Source organism: Colletotrichum tamarilloi, assembly GCF_030869305.1.
Source record: "Colletotrichum tamarilloi strain Tom-12 chromosome Unknown Scaffold_30.1, whole genome shotgun sequence".
NCBI classification, from domain to species: Eukaryota; Fungi; Ascomycota; class Sordariomycetes; order Glomerellales; family Glomerellaceae; genus Colletotrichum; species Colletotrichum tamarilloi.
In genome coordinates this window covers 284,745-301,019 of record NW_026849413.1, presented here as the reverse complement: position 1 = coordinate 301,019, position 16,275 = coordinate 284,745, and the positions used below count along the sequence as shown (strand labels likewise).

The following is a 16,275-nucleotide window of genomic DNA, read 5'->3' as shown; positions in this document are numbered from 1 at the left end:
GTCGCTTGTTACAGGTTTCCATCTGATGGGCCCTTTCTTCTCGGCTTTCCTTCCATTGCTCACATGCTCTACCTTTTCCCGTTGACTACACTGCCACCACCGCCGCAATGTGGCTTGGTTGGAAATGGAATGGCATTCGCCATCTCATACTTCGTACCAACGATCATAATTCAAAGGGCCGGTACTAGGAAAGATCCCGCGGTGACTTCATTTTCCTATTGTGCTCGTTTCTGGAAAGCTCTTCGTCGTCTTCTCAACCAGAACCATCCGAAACCTGACGCCTCTTTGTCTCTTCCTTTTTTTCTTCCCTCTTCTTTCCTTCCCGGCCCCCGGGCAGGAGATTTGCTTTGCTTTGCTTGTTTGCTGATCGCGCTTCACACTTGCCTGGTAACCTGGTCAGGTCCAGGGCCTCCATTGGCATTCTTTGCGTCTTGGGATCGGTCTGTGGCTGTCTTGTCGTTACTTTCTTTTTTCCCCAAGAGAGTCTCGGATTCTCTAATCTGGGGAACGGGCCAGTTCTCGCAAGGGCCCGTCTCCTTCCCTGTCCTGTCTTGCAGTGCTACTGAGGAATGACACGGTACCATGGCATGTACATGAGGCGTAATCGGGGAGACTGGGAGGCACGGAGAGAGAAAGATAGCCAAAGGAAAGTAACGAAAAGAAGAAGAAAGGACACAAACAGCAGGATCAGGGTATCTCGGTTTGCTGCAGGATGTTGCGTTGCTTTACTACCTACTAGCATCATCCCATCGTGCATGCTCCCTGGCCGAGGATGAGGAGCAAACAGCAGTTCCTCTCTCTCTTTCTGGAGACTGGAAATTGGGCCTGGAAGGCTAGAGGCTGGTTTCCTCTGAGCAGGCCTGTCTCTGAGAGACTGAGAGAGACTGAACCATTTTACTCGGTCCATGATCCCTGCCTCGTTGCACAAGCCTGTCGGTTCCCACTTTCGCTCCCACTCCGACTCCCACGTCCATTCCCATTGTGTTTTCCCCCCCTGCCATTCGCAAAGCAACCCGCCCACCCACCTCCCACTTTGCAATTCCAAGGCACGAATAGAACAACGTGATGAAGAGATGGACCAAAAGACTGAGGTGAGGGGAGCATGGGGACGAAAGGGACTCACACCGTACAGTATTACTGGAGGTGCTCTACACTACTATCCGTACCTTAGCATGCATCAAATGTACGTGATCCGCACATGCTATCTCAGAAGGAAACTCTCAGCCGAAGGGACGTCGGCACGCTATCAATGAACCTGGAGCAAAAAGCAAGCTTGTACTAGAGCTGACCTAACCTTAGTTGACCTACATGACCGATTCGATTCTGCGTCCATCCTGGGCCGGCGTCTTTTACGTCTCTTTTTTTTGCTTTTCTCACCATGAGGTGCTTTGCCATGCAGATAGGTAAGGTAGGTATCCGTAGACTCACTGCTTTAGTTGGTAGTAGGGTCCCAGCGGCGGGAGAAAGCAGGTAGCCTCGGCGCCGGAAATCGAGCCGCCAAAAAGCAAAAGCTAAAGAAACAAGTACAACTTCAACAGCCGGGAAACCCAATCCCGCATGGGAACGCGGACGCGGCGTTGCGTCCCAATTGCGTTCACAGACACGAGACGGGCAGAAGATATTAATCATGGTCCCAAGTAGTCGCCGACACTAGAGGACCAGCGTTCTCTTGAGTCTTGAATATGGCCTGACATGGGCGTTTAACGTACAGAGTAGCAGCGTAAGTATTCTTCCCATCAAGTAAAAAGATGCCGCGAAAGGTTCGGGCTCCATTGAACAGGGCCATTCAGAAATGTAGCCGTGCCTTGCCCACACTTTTCTATGGTTCACGGCAAGCTCACGGGCACAACCTCGAGCACGCGAGCGAGGTACCTCATCGCGGTAGATGCGGTAAGGTTATGTGGATGGCACACGTACCGTCCGGAGCGAGCCATCGTGGTGTACTTTGCTACCTATGATTTTGCCTGGCCCTTGCCGATGATGCCTTGCCTTACTTGTTCCCCATTTCATTGGGCTGGCTAGCATCAGCCGGCCTGATCTGGGCCTTCACCGCAAGGTAAGGTACGAGCACGGCACATGGAATTAGAGGTAGGGACTGTGGGATACCATCCGTGCCAGTGTTTGTACCTACCCCCCACCGGGAGCCAGTACTTGGGGGCGGCTTCGAATTTGTGACAGCGCAGGACAACGACGTGGCGGCTGCTTGTTCTTTCTTCCTCTTGTTTCCTTTCTTGTTGCCGGCGGCGGTTGAAAGTCCTTCTTGAGGCGAACTTGAGGTGGCCCAACCTTACGGTATTTTGCCTTGCCCTGCCTCATTGCCCCTGGAGTAACCAAATAGAGTTACAAGAGCGATAGAAGATGATGTTGTAAACTCGTGCTCACCGCATGTCAAATACCTTGCCTTAGTTTTGTAGAGGCATTCCGAGGAGAAAGAGATGACGAGGTGAAGGCTGGAAGTGCATGTTTCTCCTTTTTCTGATTTGCCCATGCTGGCCAAATTGGAAATCCAGGCCTGGGCCTCAGCGTGATGAGGAGGAAGGACAAAAAGTAGCTTGAGCCTGCTTTCTTTTGGTCTTGCGTCCATGTGTCTGGGTCTTCTCTGTTCTGCTTCCCGCCTCAACTCTTTCTTCGGTTTCCAAAATTTCATCCAGTCAATACGGATTTATGTGAGAGAGATACATACTTTACCATACCTTGCCTAGGATCATTACCCTCGATTGCATACACAGGAAATAAGACACTGGATAGTACAGTATCCGACGCACCTTTTTGCCGTGATTCTGGTACTTTGTAGTACCTTGGTTTCTGAGCCCCCTGCCCGCTCTCCCACGCCCCGTGTCGCTCGCTCGCTCTCTCTCTCTCTTTTTGGGGGTACCCTCGACCTGGTCTGGCCTATCCTATCCGGCCCTCTTTCCCTCCTTCCCCCCTCTCATTCATTCACTCAGACTCGGTACAATCCTATCCTATCCTATTGCCCCTTCCCCTCTGTATTATCCCTCCCCTCCCCCTTCTGTTGCAGCAAGCAGGACCAGACACACAGTACCTACCTTCCTCCGTACCTACTGGACAGCGAACAAGGCAAGCACCACCTCAGACGGCCCTCTTCTTTACTTTCCCATTCTATTGTCTGCAAGGTATCCATCGGTACCTCCATTGCCTGGGACAACCTGAAGAGAGAAGGTAAGAGGTAGTTGAAGGACAAAGTACCACAGCATACAAAGTACCTCGGAGAAGTACCTCACGGAGTAGGTAGGTACAGGTCCCCGATTTTGACACCGTCATTCGAGGCAACTGGCCCTCTATCCTCCCTCGCACCCCTGTCACCCCGTGCCAGCTGACTGCAACGGACTCCACTCCTATCTATCTGCCTCCATTTCTGTTGCCGGCGCTCTTTCTCTTGTCTCTCTTTCTCGCTCCTTGCCATTTTGTTCCTCTCTCGTTTTACGCATCTGCCCCGAATTCCCATTTACCGCCCGCCCTCCTCCATCCGCGTCTCTTTCCCCCGTTCACGTCCACGTCTACGCCTACCTATCCTACGTCCACCTCCACCACAACCACCACCACCACCACCAGTCGACCTTCGTCCCAAAAAATATTCACCGCCCCCCGTTTGGATCATGGTGCGCTCGAGTCGTCACCTTTTCCCGTAAGATCGAATCCAACAAAAGTGCAGACGTGAGACGCCATTGAAAAGACGACTGCACCGTCGAAATGGGCAACAGCCAGGGCAAGCCCATCGACTTGGATGGCGAAGGTATGTCTCGAACACCTCCCCTCGCTGGATTCATTGCATAGCACAACGAACACACCGGGAAACCACCAGAACCAACGCAAACCACCACGACCTACACACACATACACACATTACACAAACATCACACATTCTCTGCCAACACCAACCGCCACCGAGAACGCACTGGCTGCCCACCTGCTACTGCGGCTGCATCTGCATTGCACCGCGCAGTCTTGGTTGGGCTCCATCTCGCCTCCCCCCCCCCCCCCCCCCCCCCCACCCCCCCCCCCCCCCCCCCCCCCCCCGCTCCCCCCCACCCCCCCTCGGCCCCCCCCGCGTCTTCCCTGCCCCCGGCGGCTTGGTTGGGGCCCCCCCCCCCCCCCCCCCCCCCCCCCACCATCACCATCACCGCCGCCATCGCTACCTCAATTGCTCCATCTCCCGTTGCCAAGCTAATCCTCATCCTTCCCGCCATTTAGTCAACCTCAACCATTTCCGTCTGCTGCGAGTAGTCGGCCGAGGCGCCTTTGGTAAAGTGCGCATCGTCGAGAGAAAAGACACCAATTTGTCTTTTGCCCTGAAATACATCCGGAAAGATGAAGGTACACACCGCCTCACTACTCCTTCCACCTCGACACGCCTCCCCAACCCAAACGCGATGCACAACCTTGATGCAATGTCTTCGATACTGATATCGGGTCCCTGAGAATAGTCGTACGATCCGAAAGTGTGCGGAACATCATACGAGAGCGCCGGATGCTCGAGCACGTGAACCATCCGTTCATTTGCAACTTGCGATACAGTTTCCAAGACATCGAATACATGTGGGACCAATCCTTTTACCGGTCATGCTTGATGCATCCAACTGACACCAATCGTGCAGGTATCTGGTTGTCGATCTGATGAGCGGAGGTGATCTACGATTCCACATCTCGAGAAAGACCTTTACCGAAGACGCAGTGCGGTTCTGGATTGCTGAGTTGGGATGTGCACTCCGCTACATTCACAGCCAAAACATTATCCATCGCGATGTGAAACCCGACAATGTCCTGCTTGATGCCGATGGACACGTGCATTTGACCGACTTTGTAAGTTTTGACGGAAACATTTCTTGGCACGCCCAAATGCTGATCGAGTCAGAATGTCGCCTCCGATATCATTCCCGGCAAGGTTTTGTCCAGCAAATCGGGTACACTGGCCTACCTCGCTCCCGAAGTGTACGCTGGTAAGGGCTACGATGTTCGTGCAGATTGGTGGTCGCTCGGTGTGCTATTCTACGAATGCATATACAACAAGGTGGGTCAATTCGTCTTTGGGGAGATGCACCGCTGATACAATGACTGACAACTTCCTATAGAGGCCATTCGACGGCAACTCGGAAAGCACCCTTAGCCAGCAAATTCAACTCGCCAACCCGAAATATCCCATCACCTCGCCACCCGTCAGCTTACCCTGTTTATATGCCATCCGCGATGCCTTGGACTCGAACCGTGATCAACGAATGGGTGCGACGTGGGAGAGCTTTACGAAGCACGAATTCTTCATGATGATTGATTTTGAGGCGCTGGAGCGAAAAGAAATTGAGCCAGTCTTCGTCCCCGCCGCGGACAAGACAAACTTTGATGCTACGTACGACCTCGAGGAGTTGCTTTTGGAGGAGGCCCCTTTGGAAGCGCGGGCCCGACGACAGAAGCCTCGCGAGCGGTTAAAAGAGGACGCTTCAGACAAGGAGATCCGCGAAGACGAGCTTTACCGCATGATTGAAAACGACTTCCGTCCATTCGATTACACGCTGGCTGCGTACAAAAAGTAAGCTTTGCAAACCTTCACGGTAAATTACACAGGTACTAATGACAGTAGAATTACCGGCCAAGGTGAAGAGGGCGGATACGTTAACGGTGATATGGTCAACATGAACCAGCCCCAGGCGTTGACTACCGATGAGGCTACACCGGCAGCAATGGCCACGAATGGAGGAAGACCTATGCCACCCCCAGGACCATTACGAAAGAGTTCGAGCCTGGAGAGACGGCCGGGTAGCAGTCAATCCGGTGTTCCCCGTCGACCAGTATCTAAGCCGCCTCCGATACCGCATTATCCCAGCGAATATTCTAATCAACGAGCGGCACCGCCAGCTGCAGGAAAGAGGGTCACCAGCCCGACAGGCGGCATGCAGGTTACGTTGGACGGTGGCGGCAGCTGGTCTGATCTCGCCCGGCAGGATGCTACGCTGCCGACAGATGCCAACGCCATCAGCGAGGGCAAATCTGAGAGCTCAAGCGGCGTATTCGGCTTCCTTAGGGGCAAGCAAGGAAGAGGTCACAGCCCCAAGCCGAAGGAAAGGGGAGTGTTGGGCAAAGCGGGGGCAAGACAAGTCATTGGATAGAAGACACTCGTGGTCTTGGGAAGAGTTGGAAAGACGCACAGGGAGAGGTGACGGATCGATACCCGAGGAATTCAGCAAAACACGAAGGAATCGCCGAACCACGCCTACCCGAAGAAGCACTGTAAAAGGCCTGAAAAGATGACGGCTAGATCGTGGCATCCCAGCAACTGATTCTTGAGCCAGTGTGCCTACCATTGGAAGGGTTACACTGTAGAGGTTTCATTGGGAACAGACTGCGACGCCGAAGCGGGCAAAGGTTGCACGAGGCCGGCCCCAGGCTGTCTTACACACGAAAGATTGTGAGGCCGTCCGTCACCGACCAGGAAGACGATGGCAGTCGGCATGCTTTTCACGACAGCTGGGAACCATTCGTCAAGGTCGTGGCCTGGGACGATGGGAAAGTCTAGGCCGAAATTTTCACCTACCTAATGGCAGAACCTAGAAGGAGGATTCCGACGGGGCGGTTCCCAATTCACGAATCATCAGGTGGGGCGTAGTGTGGACTAGTGGAGAGAAATAGGTCAGACCATCAAGAATATACCCTTTGTAATAACAGTCTACTTTGTACATGCGTTGTGGGCGGGTGTTGTGCATGAACTTTGAGCCGCGATCTTCAAAGAGGCTGTCTTGCCATTGACCCAAAGGTCTGGAGCCTCTTCTCCTTACTGTCACTCTTAGTTGTCTGTACCTTGAGTGGGTAGGAGACTCAGGAGGCAATGGGCGTCGTTGAGGTTTCCAAGGTCCGGCAGCTCAAAGACGGGGGTTTGGATTGGATGACGTTGGCACGATTGGAGCAGGTGAGGCCCCGGTCCCCGAGCTCGTCATTGGCCATCTGCATGCTGCAACCGGTAGTCGGGGGAGGGACTCTGCAGATCCTCCTCCTCTTCCTTCTCGCCTCCCATTGCCTCCCAGTGCCTCCCACACATACGACACGACAACCCCTCTTTTTTTTTTCCCCCAAGTATCCCGTACCTCGTAGGACCAAGGTTTTCCTTTCGGATTTCCTTTTTCTGATGTGCCACGCGCAGAGCGGTGACAGGCCAACCCAGAGGACTGGACCTGCTGTGCGGGCAGACGCATGGCACGGCAGAGTGACACTTGCCCCCCTCCTTCGATGGAGAGGTGGCATATGGAGATGGAGATGGGATGCCCCACGATACGTTTGGTGCGTGGATGCGGCGAGTCCAACCCCTCGAATGCCGAGGGGGTTTGCTGCTTGCCGTCTTGGCGGCCGACGATGGGGGGGCGGACTATATGCACTACAGACTCTCTACTGTGTTAGAAGTGGTCTACCTAGGAGTCGGGACTACGGACTACTCGGTATAGATCAGACGTACGAGGGGGAAACATGGAAACACGGAGGCACGGAGGCGTGGAGGCACCCCGGGGGGGGGGGGGGGGCATTGACGACGGAATGACTTGACAGCAAGATGCAAGGGTTCTTTTGGGGGGGATGATAATGGTTGACAAAAAAGTGATTGAGGAGAGTGGGTGGCGGTTCGTGGTGGAAAGGACCCGATAGCATAGCTCTCCTAGCTCTATGTAGCTACCTTGGCTGGGTGGGTTTGGTTGAGGCTTTGTTTGGATAAGATGAGTAGTCGAAACCTCAAGCTTTGGGGTTCGTTACCTTGCCTTTTGTCCAAAGTATCCGAGGTGTCATTTCGATGTCTTGCGGGAGTAGGACATCACTTGAGCCCATTGCATCTGGGCCTCGTTCTCTCTCTAGACTCTCATTGACTGCTGCTACGGCTCCAGATGCGGGGGATTTCCCGTTGTTATCGGGTCTGGGGGTTGTCTACCACTGAGTAGGAGATAAACACCCCCATGCTTTCCAGCCTGCCAGGCATTTACACGGATATACGTAGCGTACCACGATGGCTAACCTAGCGTGCGGGCGTTGGCTTACACTGGCCAGGCTACGGAGTGCACTATCGAAAATCCGAGGTCAGAGTCGAGATGGGATGTAAATTTCGTATATTCCGTGTCCGGTGCCGTTGGAGAGCACAGAACAAACAGGGCTGGCGACGCTAAACAGGCCCCTGCTGGCATTCGGTGAGCTTACCGCTTACAATGTTCTTGATAGTCCAAGCATCCAAGGTGAGAGGTTGAAGCAGAAGCGTGAGAGTGGTGGCAGAGGTAAAAGGTAGGTGAAATCTGTATCACGGCGTCCTCCGTGACTCCGAACCGTACACCGCTCATCTAGGTAGGTATCCCTCGGTGGTTTCTCCAACCCCTTGCTCATGACACCATTCCTCTAGGTCTGTGTTTCCCGTTGTTTACCATTGTTTCCCCAAGCTTCCTGCAGAACCTGTCTCTCTGCACCTGCAAAGAGCGGGGGACGGGTGGGAGAGAGAAGGGGGGGGGGGGGATGGTGATGTTGGAACTTCGATAAGGACTAGGAAGCGGGAAACCCAAAAAGAACACCACGTGCCGTTCTTACCCATTTTTGCCTTTCCTACATCACCCCATCGGACCATGGCACCATTTAAACGTGCGTGCGCACGCATATAATGGCACCGTACGCATGGGGTGAGAGGTAGCTATCTCAACTTGTCCTATACCTTTATGCCGTTCTTCTGTTGCCTGCCCCGCCCCCGCAAGCCCAAACTCTCCACGACGGATGAATGGGGGGTGTTGGACGGGATGAGTGGGTGAGAGACTGTAAGAAAGAGAGAGATAGAGGACGAGTGTACGTGCGTCTTCAAGATGGCAACATGGCAAAGACGTCTCTCTGTATGCGGTATGTCTTGATGTCCTATACCCTGTTCCCGTACCTTCCTTTCCCGGTCGATCCAAACTTCAAGTCGTCACAAAACCTCGGGTTTTCCGCACCTCCAACAACATGACATGACATTATACGCAGTCAACAGAGTACAAGAGTCATTCCTTCCACCAAACTCCCGCCCCCATCACCCGGGGGGGGGGGGGGTAGAGGCGGAATAGAAGCGGGGGGCGGAGATATTCACATGATGAGACGAAAAAAAATAAAGAAAAACAGAGCACACACAGCACGCAGAACGGTCCTCGCTCAAAACGGAAGCGGACGGGAAATTATCAAGAAAGCCTATACCGCATACCACAAACACTCGTACAACAAGGGGCTGTCTCTGGCCGCCTGCCTTGAGCCATTGCCCAGGTCCCTAGGTCCAAGGTCCAAGGCTCGATAGGTGCGCAGTATGGTGTTAGTGGGCACTTTGGGTGTTTGAACTGCCCAGAACCCATCACCGTAACTCCTGACCGTCCGCAAATTCCTTTCCTTCTGCTTTGTCTTCGGGCTTCTCTCTTCGGGCTTGGCACTGTCCCTGCTCTGCTCTGCTCTGCTCTGCTCGACTCTTTTCTGCTCCTGCCTGCCGACCGATATTTTCTCCCCTTCCCCTCGGCCCTACCTCTCATGTCTTTCTTGACTTTACCTGCCCGCCTCATTGATACGCCCCGACTCATCGGATGCGGGAAAGACGGATGGGGATGCGGGCGGGAACGGACGGGTGCCGGGGGGGGGGGGGGGGGTTCTGGGCAGGCAAAGGCAAAACATACGCCGCAACGGTTCGGTCCTGACTCTTCAGAAATACACGGGGCCGGTGGGAGCCCAAGGGGGGGTTCAGGTTGATGATAAGAAAGAGTGAGAGTAAGGGAGAGCAATAGTGCGAGAGAGAGGGTGGGCAATGAGGCAGTGAAGTAACAAAGAGCAGAAAATAAGCATGCTGAAATTGTAAATACCATGTCGACTTTGATGTCCGCGTTCGCCTCCCTCCGCAACCCTCGATACCTACCTATCCTTACCTAGACATATGTACATTCATGTACCGAACTTATAGATAAGGGTAGGTAGGAGCTAGTGCTGCGCTGCCCCCCGTCCGTACCTTTCACCCGTAAGGATCCGATTCAAAACCCAGATTTACGCCGCCGGCAGCATGCACCCCAGCCTTCGCGGGCCGGGATTGCAAAAAAAAAACCACCGCCACGCCCTGCCCTCCTTACCGGTAAAACCTCCAACCCTTCCCGGGAAACCCAGGTTCTCCCACAAACCACTCCCGATGCCTCCGTCACTGTTCGTCCGTGGCCGAGCGCCGTGCGCCGAGGGTAGACGACCCTTGACAAGCGTTGCGAGCCTCGGTAGAGACGCAATAGAATCGTGAACAGCCTCTTTTTCTCTCTCCCTTTCTTTACGATGTAGCTTTCATGTCGGTGGACGAATGGACATCCGGACTCGATGTCGACCGTAGCTCTCGCGAACGAACATTGAGGACTAAAAGGGTTGCGTGAAATACAGCTCCAGCTCTCGCCGACTACAGTAACTTGCACTTCAACATATAATAACACAATGTGGAGATTCTCTTATTCGTGCGTCATTGTCGAACCAAACTAGCCGAACACTGTAGCAAAAGAATTACATCTGCAGAAAACCAAAGTTCCTTCTTTCTCGTCGAAAAAGACAGCCAATTGAGCTTGCCTAGAATTTCATCATCATAGCCTCCTTACCCATTCTCAATCTCTCTTTCGGGAGGAGTCTCCAACCAAGTACAGTACAGACTGGTGTCCGCCTGACCACTAGACCAGATCTCCCCCCGGCCATCTCTAGATGTCCGATGTGGATGAATACAACCATTCGCCTTTGCCGTTGGGGTCAAAACTTCAGCCTCGAGTTTGCCCTTTGTTTTTGGTCCGTGATTAAACGCCTGCTTTCCCCAAAGTGTCCCATCCGTTTCCTCGGATATGCCTCCTGGCGTGGCCGCCTGACCTATTGCCGGGTTCGTGAATGCCAATGTACAATTAGACGTCGAGATGATGATTTAAGCCTTTGCCTGGGTATTCTTCTCCTGGTTCGAGAAGCAGGCGGCGGCGTCCTTGCCCATCCACTTATTGACGACAGTCTGGAAGTCTGTTTCGGAAACCACAGGACCTTGACCTGAACACTTGGCCTTCTTCTGCAACTCGGAGCACAGGCCGTCGAGATCGAACTCGCCAGCCTGCACACTGGGGCAGGTTTGAAGCTTCTCCCTGTTAAAGTTGTCAGTGTCGGATTCGTAATTGCCTGGCAGGGGTGTAACGTACCAAATCTTGTTGCAGTTGTAATTCTCGGCCTTGACAGCCTCCTTAACCACATCATCGTCTGCATTCTTGGCAGCGTCGATTTGATCGATGAGATTCTTCTTGGGAACGTTGGGGCTGGGTGCCATGTTGTATGGTGTAATGAAGTCGGCATCGAGAGCGTCATTGAAGAAGCTTTCATCAAACGTAGTTGCGGCGAGAATGTTTTCTTGCGGTTCGCGGTATCCGCCAAAGAGCTGGGGATCAAATTGACCGCCATTTTGCTGGGCAAGCCAGTCAAAATTGTTTGTGTCGATACCGGCAAACAATGACTGCTGTGCAGTTGACTCCTCTCCAATGGTGGTCATGGTATCAACAGGCTTGAAGCCCATAGGCGACTGAGTGAAGGGCTCAGGGGAAGTTCCACAAGACGAGCTGGGGCCTCCATTTGACTGGGATGACGCTGATGGTGAACTTGTCGATGTGCCATTGTTCATGGTGTAAGAACCAGAGTCGACACTGGCGCGCGATGTGTTGGTGCCCAGTGACCCATTGGCAAGCGAAGGGCTGAAGAGAGAAGTGAAGTTGGCCAGGTCGTCCTTGGTACCAAAGTCAAGCCCTGCAATAATACCAGGGCTGTTGTCCTTGGTGTGGTTGAGAGGGCTGACGGGGTTGCTTCCGTTCATTTGCAGAGGCGATGAGGAGGATCTTGCGGGCTGCGCCGGCTTGGTGGGCATTTGAGAGCCGGGCAAGACACCAAACTTGGGGAATTCGAATTGAAAGTTGACGTCGCTGAGGTTGCCAATGGCAGAGTTTCCAAAGCCCATGGGGGACTTGCTGTGGGAGACTGAGCGGGTGCTCATGGCCGCAATCTTTGTCTTGTACTCGTTGAGCTCAGAAGTCATGCGGTCGATCTTTGCCTTAAGTTGGCTGTTTTCGCTGTTAACGTCCTTGGACGCCTTCTCAAGCTCTTCGACCTTTGTCTCGAGATCCTTCAGGTGCTTCTCCTTGCGCTCACGGAATGCCCGCTGCGCAGCGCGGTTCTGTGCCTTGCGTTTCTTGGAAGTGTTAGAATCATGAATATTACTAGAATAATCGTTGAAACTTACTGAGGTCGGCTCGGAAGTAAGCGGCTTACGGCCGGGCTTCTTGGGAGCCTTCTCGCTACCCTCGCGTCTCTTTGCGTCGTTGCCTGGAGAATCCTCATCTTCATCGTCGTCAGGGTGAGATCTCTTGTCGTTTCCATCATTCTCAGTCGAGTCGGACTTGGTTGACTTGGCCGATTGAGCGCCACCAGGGATGTCGCCGATCATCTTGGCCTGGCCCACGGTGCTGACATCGAAGTCGAAGCTCGAGTCACCAAAGTCGTAGTCGTAGTTGTCGAGGTAGGGACTCTCTTGGAAACCGGTGGCGGCGGCGCCCTGCGCCGGCGATGTCTGATAAGAGGAAGGCGACATTGAGTTATCCTTGGTGGTGGGAGACTGGTTCGCGAGCTGCTGCTTGTTGGAGTTGAGAGCGGCGTAGAGCAGGCTCTGCTGCTGCGGGGTCAAGATAAAGTTGGTTGGGAAACCACTGTTGGTAGTGGAAGCCATTGCGAAAGGAGTGTGAGAGGGCGGCGAAGTGTAGGTAAGGTAAACGGGAGTCAATTCGGTGCAAGAGGGCTATGAAAGGAGGCGAACTCGGAGTGCCGATTGCGGCTCAGGGTGCCGGGGTCACAATGGGTTGAATTCCAGATAGGCCGGATCGAACGGTGATGTCGTCTGAGAGGACAAGGAAATACTCGACTTGGCGACACCTATGGTCCTTGACCGAGGGATTCTTGGACGTCGAGGTCGTCGTCGTCAAGAGAGAGGTTGAAGAAGGATAGTATAACGTCCTCAAGTAGGAGTGGTGGTCCGACTGGTGAGAGGTGACGAAATGCAATGGTCCGACACTGGCTGGGGTGGGATGCGGATGGAGGGAAGTTGATGCCTTTCGGGGACAAAGTTGCTGCCTGACTCACAGGCCGGTCTCCAAGGGCCACCTGCTATGCTCTGTGGACAAAATTCGCAGGATCCAGAATCCACGGAAAGCGGGAGAAAAGACGTGCTTGGGGAGAGGGTGTGCGGTGATGCGTGTGTGCGGTGTAGTGAGAAAAAAGTTGTTGGTTCGCGGTGACGGCAAATGCGTCTGAGTAGGAAGTGGAGAGAATCGAACTGAATGGACGACTGCAGACGGTGAGGAGGGGGAAGAATTTCAGCGTTCTTCAGTGTCAATTTGTCAGCCGTCGTGGACGCCAAATGGAGGAAGGGCCCAAGGGGAGGGGGGAAATGGAGGGGGTCGGCCGAGGGGGGGAAGGTACGGAAACCACAGTACGTACTGCCTAGGTATTGCGGCAGGTAGGTAGGTACATATGTACACTAAGAACTGGGAGAGGTTGGGGGGTCCCAGCGGGGGGGTGACGGGGCCAGTCTGGGTCGATTGAAGCTTATCTATTGGCTCCGAGACCTGGTGCCTCCGATAAGGCGAAGGGCGCAGCTGTGCCGCCAGTGTCGTTTTCGCATCATCTAGCCGTCGACAGATCCATTTCTGTTGCACAATTGTCCATGTTTTTACTCCTCTTCCCCCCCATCTGCCTCCATCTGCCCTCCATTTGGTCCTATCTCTCCCACGGTACGGAGGTACTCCGACTCTGTGTCTTTTGGACCTGCCCACCTGAGCTGCCCGCCCTGAAAGAGGGATCGCGGCACCGCGCGCTACTGTTGCAGGGGTTGCTAGTCTGGTGATGCCTCGAGGGGTTCTGTTCCATGTTCCAGGGTACGGAGTAAGGTACGGAGTAGAAGAAGGACAACATTCGCCACGCATCCTTCTTGCTGCCTCCCCGTTGGCCTTAACTTGCTCACTCTCTTATTATACCTATCACTATGGGGAATCAATCACACACACATATCTACGGCAACGACCGCCCGGTAAGATGGAAGCGAGCACGATTGGACTTACACAGACAGTGGAGGTCCCAACGGACGGACATTATCCAACCGAGGGCCGACTTCAGTCCAGCAAATCCCATCTGATGTTGCCAATCGAATTCATCGCGAGTCTGCAGGTTCTGAGCCCAGGCCGTCCTGGTATCTCACCACAACGTAACGGCCACCAGTTAGCCAGAACTCGCCCATACCAAATTCGCCCAATCTGTCCCATGACGTGGGTATAGCACTTTCTGCGTAACAATGCGAGTGGCGGGTCACAACCTCAGTCATCGGCCAAGTGCCAAGGGCGAGCTCCGCCTGCTGGCCTCGACTGCAATCTTCCATGGGAAATGGGTCCTCTCTCCCCGTAACGTCCAAGACACTAACCAGACCCGGCTGCCAATTCTTCAAACGGCGCGCCCGACCTGCTGGATATGAGTCAGGGCCATCCTCCGCACCTGCCACCGTACTGCGTAGTCAGACTCTGCTCCAGTGCTCACTGCAGTTGGGGAGCTTGCTACCTATGCAGCCGCTTCGTGCCGCACAGTCGCTGTAAATCCGGCATATGTCCATATCCGCCGGAGGTAGCCGTGGTAGCGTCTACGACTCTACAGCCGTCGATCCGTCATTCAGATACATCTGCCAAGATAGTCTGCTATCCCGCTGTAAGCCCCGTTCAAACCCCGAGTGCGTCCGGCGCAACAGGCGAAGCCCATGTCGAGGCTTACGCTTCCCCTACTCTGACCCAGCTTGGCTGCTACACCTAAAGAAAGGTACACTACGGAGTACTTTACGCTTTTCTTAGGTACCGTCCCTTGGAAACTGGGGATGACTGGCTGGAACTCTATTCTTTGCTCGCCGCGAGACCGTCTTGGCCTTGTTTAGCCGTTCACGCAAAAGATCCCATGCAGCGGGCGTATGCTCAAACAAGTGGCTGCCTAGATTTGATAATTCAAAAGATCGTCTTGCAACCCATCTCGTGGGACGTGCCGCTCCAAGGGTAGCAAGGGGAAAACTTGCACGAAGTAGAAGAACGAATACTGCTGTCAATGCTGGGATGACAAATGACACTGCGAACACGTCTCTGCAACCATACCACCGTTTCGGCCCTGCTATCACGAGATACAGGAATTTACATACAAGCATCCGTAAAGGAAACGCACATCTCCTACGGCACAAGCACGAGACAACAGCTCTTGTAAACGGCCCACATCGTCGCATCCTCCCACATCTGTCTATTGTTGTATCGCAGTGCGGTCCTTAGCAAAACTGTTGGTCCAGGGACCAGAAGTGGTCAGTTCTGCTTACATCTCTTTTCCTTGCATAAATCGCCACAGCCTAAGAGGGCGTCTAGACCCGACGCTACTCCGCCCGAAAAGCTTACACTGCACACTGCGCGTCTCGGGACTTTGCGAATATGCTTGGCCCCCCCCTCCACCTAGGTACTACATCGGAGTGGAGGGCACGAAGGAGCGAGATGCGCGAGGCTCAGGCGGGTGCGGCGAAACTGCACACTATCGCCGAGGGATCACTTGAGCCTGCCGTACCTTCTTGCCTAATGAACGGATGTAAAGAGCTGCCGTGTATCTAACGTGCCACACTGCCAATCCCTCATACGATGGAAGATTGTCACTGCCACTACTACATGGGTTTTTGGGAGCACGCCATTCAAAGAGGCGGCACAGAGTGTTCGATCAGACGAATATTGTCCCAAGGTATTTCACTCGCCGCTGCAAGTCGCCACGGAGCCAGATAAGACCAACGGGACCGGATTCCATCCCCGCAGCCGTCTCCGTTGCGTGCCCACGCATGCCCTCCATGCTCCATGGTGAGCAACCCGGAAAAGGGACCGCAACGTCCCGGTTGGGAGGCGCTGGCGCTGTGGTCGTTCCGTCCCCGGCGCGGGGGTTAAGGTAGGGGCGGACCAACAACTCAAAAAAAAAAAGTTCGCTTTCAGGTCCCTTCGTGCAGAAACATAGGTCCCGCCTTATCCATGACCTTGACGGTCGCCTTGAAATGTTTCCATAACTACCGTTTATATGCTGATTGTTACCCAGCTGCGTATGGTCGTGCTGCGCGCTGCAAGTACTTGGCTCCCGGGTGCGGCGGCACCACGGGTGAGACACGAGAGATGCTTTATGGAATGCCTTGATGCAAGCGATTCTCGCATTTTCCACGGT

At 54.0% G+C, this 16,275-nt stretch overlaps 3 protein-coding genes across 3 annotated transcripts; 2 read left to right on the top strand and 1 right to left on the bottom strand.

The window, feature by feature from the left end:
* Window positions 1–3,711: 3,711 nt before the first annotated feature.
* CTAM01_08574 (uncharacterized protein) lies at window positions 3,712–6,119 on the top strand (the record flags this gene model as incomplete). Its single annotated transcript, XM_060524594.1, has 7 exons — window positions 3,712–3,754; window positions 4,213–4,300; window positions 4,441–4,557; window positions 4,617–4,821; window positions 4,874–5,029; window positions 5,091–5,542; window positions 5,594–6,119. The coding sequence occupies 7 exons, from the start codon at window positions 3,712–3,714 to the stop codon at window positions 6,117–6,119; spliced, it is 1,587 nt and encodes a 528-aa protein (XP_060380813.1).
* A 4,790-nt stretch (window positions 6,120–10,909) lies between these two features.
* Window positions 10,910–12,739, bottom strand: CTAM01_08573 (transcription factor PAP1; the record flags this gene model as incomplete). The annotated part of the gene is made up of 2 exons (XM_060524593.1): window positions 10,910–12,196; window positions 12,257–12,739. 2 exons carry the CDS (start codon window positions 12,737–12,739, stop codon window positions 10,910–10,912), a joined length of 1,770 nt encoding a protein of 589 aa, XP_060380812.1.
* A 1,361-nt stretch (window positions 12,740–14,100) lies between these two features.
* Window positions 14,101–14,862, top strand: CTAM01_08572 (uncharacterized protein; the record flags this gene model as incomplete). Its single annotated transcript, XM_060524592.1, has 3 exons — window positions 14,101–14,334; window positions 14,573–14,657; window positions 14,729–14,862. The coding sequence occupies 3 exons, from the start codon at window positions 14,101–14,103 to the stop codon at window positions 14,860–14,862; spliced, it is 453 nt and encodes a 150-aa protein (XP_060380811.1).
* Window positions 14,863–16,275: the final 1,413 nt, after the last annotated feature.